Source organism: Arachis ipaensis, chromosome B08 (assembly GCF_000816755.2).
Source record: "Arachis ipaensis cultivar K30076 chromosome B08, Araip1.1, whole genome shotgun sequence".
In the NCBI taxonomy this organism is placed as follows: domain Eukaryota; kingdom Viridiplantae; phylum Streptophyta; class Magnoliopsida; order Fabales; family Fabaceae; genus Arachis; species Arachis ipaensis.
Window position 1 is genome coordinate 128,932,572 of NC_029792.2, and position 3,741 is coordinate 128,936,312.

Consider the following 3,741-nt stretch of genomic DNA (forward strand, 5'->3'; position numbering starts at 1 on the left):
TGCTTGTTTGGTAGCTTAATATTGAAGCCAAATATCAGCATTCAAGTTAGGTGCTTAGAGATAAACCATTGGCATGGTGTCTAATTCATTCGTCAATCATTTCATCACCTTCGGACAATTTCTGGAGATAATAAATTGTTGAGTAAACGATAAATAAGTTTATGACTTTTTATCTCGAAAATATATAAATTATTAACTAATTAAAAATACAAAAATATTTTTTACATTCTAAAATACGAGATATTAAGTCCTTTCGTCCAAAATATATAAGGACAAATCAATCTTTTGAAGAGACTTATATATCTTACATTTTAAAAAATGAAGGACATTTTTGTATTTTTAATGAGAAAGTATAGGAGCCAATGGAATATTTGTACAATATGTACAATTGAGGTTTAGGGAAGTATTAGAGATATAACTATTAGTGTTATTTTTTTTCATTAGCTGAAGTTTTTGGGATAAGTAGTATCATGACATGGTATCAAAACTCTAGATCCAAAAGATCAAGAATTTTGATTCTTGGTAAACCCCAAAATCAACCCATTATACACATTGTACAAATATTCCATTGACTCCCTAACAGAATTCATTTTTACTTAATCGAAAACTTATTTATTTTCGAGATTTACTCTAAAAAAATAAAAATAGAAAACGAAAACACAAATCAAGCGCGCGATATCCGATCAAACTTGGTTAACCAATTCCTGAAAGGTGTTCATGGCAGAAGCAGGCAAACCCAAAAGAACATTAATACTTCTCCTTCCATGGCCATGAGACAAGAACAAAACAACTTCTCTTTCAGGCAAAGTAACAGGACCGGAACACAAAGGATCACCCCAACCAAAATTTGTAGTGTGAAATGACAACTTTGTCCAAGTTGTGATCAATAATGTAGCTGCCAAAGAAGGCCTTGCTCTTGTGACTTCAAAATAATCAATGGCTGATCTCATGTAACTATCATTCACCATTTCAATTGCTTCATGAACCAAACTCACTGAATATGACAAAGGGCTATTCAGTAATTCACCAGCCTTACAAAGAGAGTTTGTTAGAACAATAGCATTCCCAAAGTACCCCTCAGGTATTGGTGGCACAAATTTGGACCTTCCATCAACTGCAAAGAGTAGTTTAGTCTTTTGATCAGGTTTCATTCTTAAGGCTTCAGATCTAGCCCTCCATACAAATCCTGCAGGAAATCGAGATTTTCCGTAAAATTAGAGAAATAAATAAAATATGTAAAAAATAAAATCGTACCAAGATTTAAATCGTAAAATTATCTGATTTAATAAAAATTTTATAGGGTATATAGTTATATTTATTCCTAAAAAATTACTCATTTTCTAAATTTATCTCTAAAAAAATATTTTAATCAAATTCGTCTTTCAAAAATTTTAAATTAATCGCGTTAGTTTTCTATTATTTTTTTGTCGAGGGCGTCAAAATTTGTTAATGTGACACGTTAGGTGATACTACAACACACACAGGAGTCTTAATTGACTATTAACATGATAAATTTATGAAATTATATCAAATCAAAACCTAATTAAGGAGAGAATTTGAAGTATTGGAATCGCTCAATTTTAGATTGATTTGATCTAATTTCATAAACTTATCATGTTAACTGACAAATTGACAATTAGGATTACTAGGTGTGTGTTATAGTGTCATTTAACGTGTCATATCAATAAATTTTAACGATATTAGCAACAGAACTGACAGAATGACTAATTTAAAATCTTTAAAGGATAAATTTGATTATAAAAAATCTTTTTGAGACTAATTTAAAAAATGTGTGATTTTTCGAAGATTAATTTGACTATTTATTCAAATTTTGTGAAATCGACTAACTCATTTAAAATTATAATATCAAAATATTTTAAGAGTTAAAATCGAGATTTTAGCTGTTATGCCTGATAGTGCTTCAAAACTTGTGCATTTCTTCAAAACCCCATCTTGGGTAGCCATTTTCTTGAGGTGTTCAAGCTTGTGAGGGTCAAAGGTGAATGATTTGTAGATCATCTCTTCTTCATAAAGCTTGTTAGTGTTTGATACATCTTCTATCTGCTCAAATTCTGTGTGTTCGAATTCAATCTTGGGAGGGTCGCGCGCTTTGAGCATCGATCGGTCGAGATATGGAGGAACCTTCAAGCTCAAGCCTCTGGCTACATTGCTCCATGCATTCACAAATTCCATGGCACATATTCCATCTTTCATGCAATGGATCATGTTTAGTCCCAAACTGAATCCTCCACATTTGAACTTTGTCACCTGAAACATCATTTTTAATTCAATACCTTTTTTAGGTTTATATTGTTTTATAAGAAATCTACATGTTCAATTCATGAGACCGTTGGAGGAACATAATAACTGAAATCTTTGTTCAAAACAAAGATATAATATAATCGGTCCCGCTACGTTACTAACAGCATTTCTGTCAATTTTTGCCAACTCTTATTTATAACTGTGTTTAATGAAAGTGTCTTCGTGGATGTGTCTAATAAAAATGTCTATTTTATAGATATATATTTTTTGGATATGTCTCTTTATATATGTATTTAAAATACAATAATTAATTATTGTTGACAATAAATTGGCAGATAATATATTAGTATCCTATACTTTTCCTAATATAATATAGTTCATATACGAAAAAATATAAAAAACTAACTTTTACTTAGCCAACTTTCAATTTCAGCCAATTTCAGTAAAAGAAAACTAGTTGGTTGAATATTAGATTTTGTACATTATTTAAAAGAGTAAATTAAAATAGTCTATTTGATATTTCAAAATGTAAATGTATTTTAATTCGGCTTTGAAGTTTTAAAAGCGTTGATATATAATCTGCAAATTTATTTACTTACGTCATTTTAGTCTCTAATAAAATAGCAATTAATCAATTGATGATGTCACAAGTTATGTAAAATTTATTAATAACATGTCACATCATCAATATGTGGAAATGTGCAATATCAAATCACTATTCAGCAATATCATGCATTCATGTGTACTTTAACATGACACAAAATTATTAATAGGATAATTTATATATAAAAAAATATTGGGCTGAGCCATACACATAATGAATTCTATTAGGCACTGTTTGGATTAATAGAAAATGTAAGAAAAGAAAATATAAAGAGGAAAAATAGATGAAAAACTTCATTTTTCATTGATTGGATGACAATGGAAATTGGAAAGAAAGAAAAAAAAATGGTATGGACCTACTCTCAAGTTTTCCTCTCACTCTTGCGATGAAAATGGATGATAATACACAAAGTGAAAGTGAAATTACTATTTTATCCATGGTGTTAAAAAAACAAAAGAAAAATAAAAGGTTTTAATGTAATTTCATTTGGTTATGATTTTCTTTCTCTTTTTTTTTTCTATCTATTTTCTCTTCATTCAAATAACATAAAAAAAAATCAATTTTTCTTTTTATTTTCTTTCTTTTCATTTTCTTTCCTCATATTTTCTTTCCTTCCATTTTCCATCTTCCATCCAAATAAAGTGTTACTTTCGGATTCATTATGTGTAGCCAAAGTGAATTTCTTGTTTTCTTTTTTTTTTATTGTCTTGTTAGTTTGGTTTGTTATGTTAAAAGGATTAGACACTAAAAATAGGTTAAAGAATTAATTTGTGTTGTTTTAGTTATTAATTCATTAGTTTGTTTATGATAGATTAGTCATTGATTTATCAGATTAAAAAATATCGTGAGAACCAAAAGAAATAAGTTTGAAACTC

General features: G+C 28.7%; 1 protein-coding gene across 1 annotated transcript in view; it reads right to left on the minus strand.

Annotated features, from left to right (window-relative positions):
• Nucleotides 422-3,741, minus strand: part of LOC107614070 (omega-hydroxypalmitate O-feruloyl transferase) — a 6,760-nt gene continuing 3,440 nt past the window's right edge. Inside the window, exons 3-4 of the mRNA XM_016316296.2 lie at nucleotides 1,911-2,268; nucleotides 422-1,186 (exon numbers count right to left, since the gene is read on the minus strand). Of these exons, the coding sequence (XP_016171782.1) occupies nucleotides 684-1,186; nucleotides 1,911-2,268 (861 nt within the window). The 3' untranslated portion in view covers nucleotides 422-683. The remainder of the gene's footprint in view (nucleotides 1,187-1,910; nucleotides 2,269-3,741) is intronic.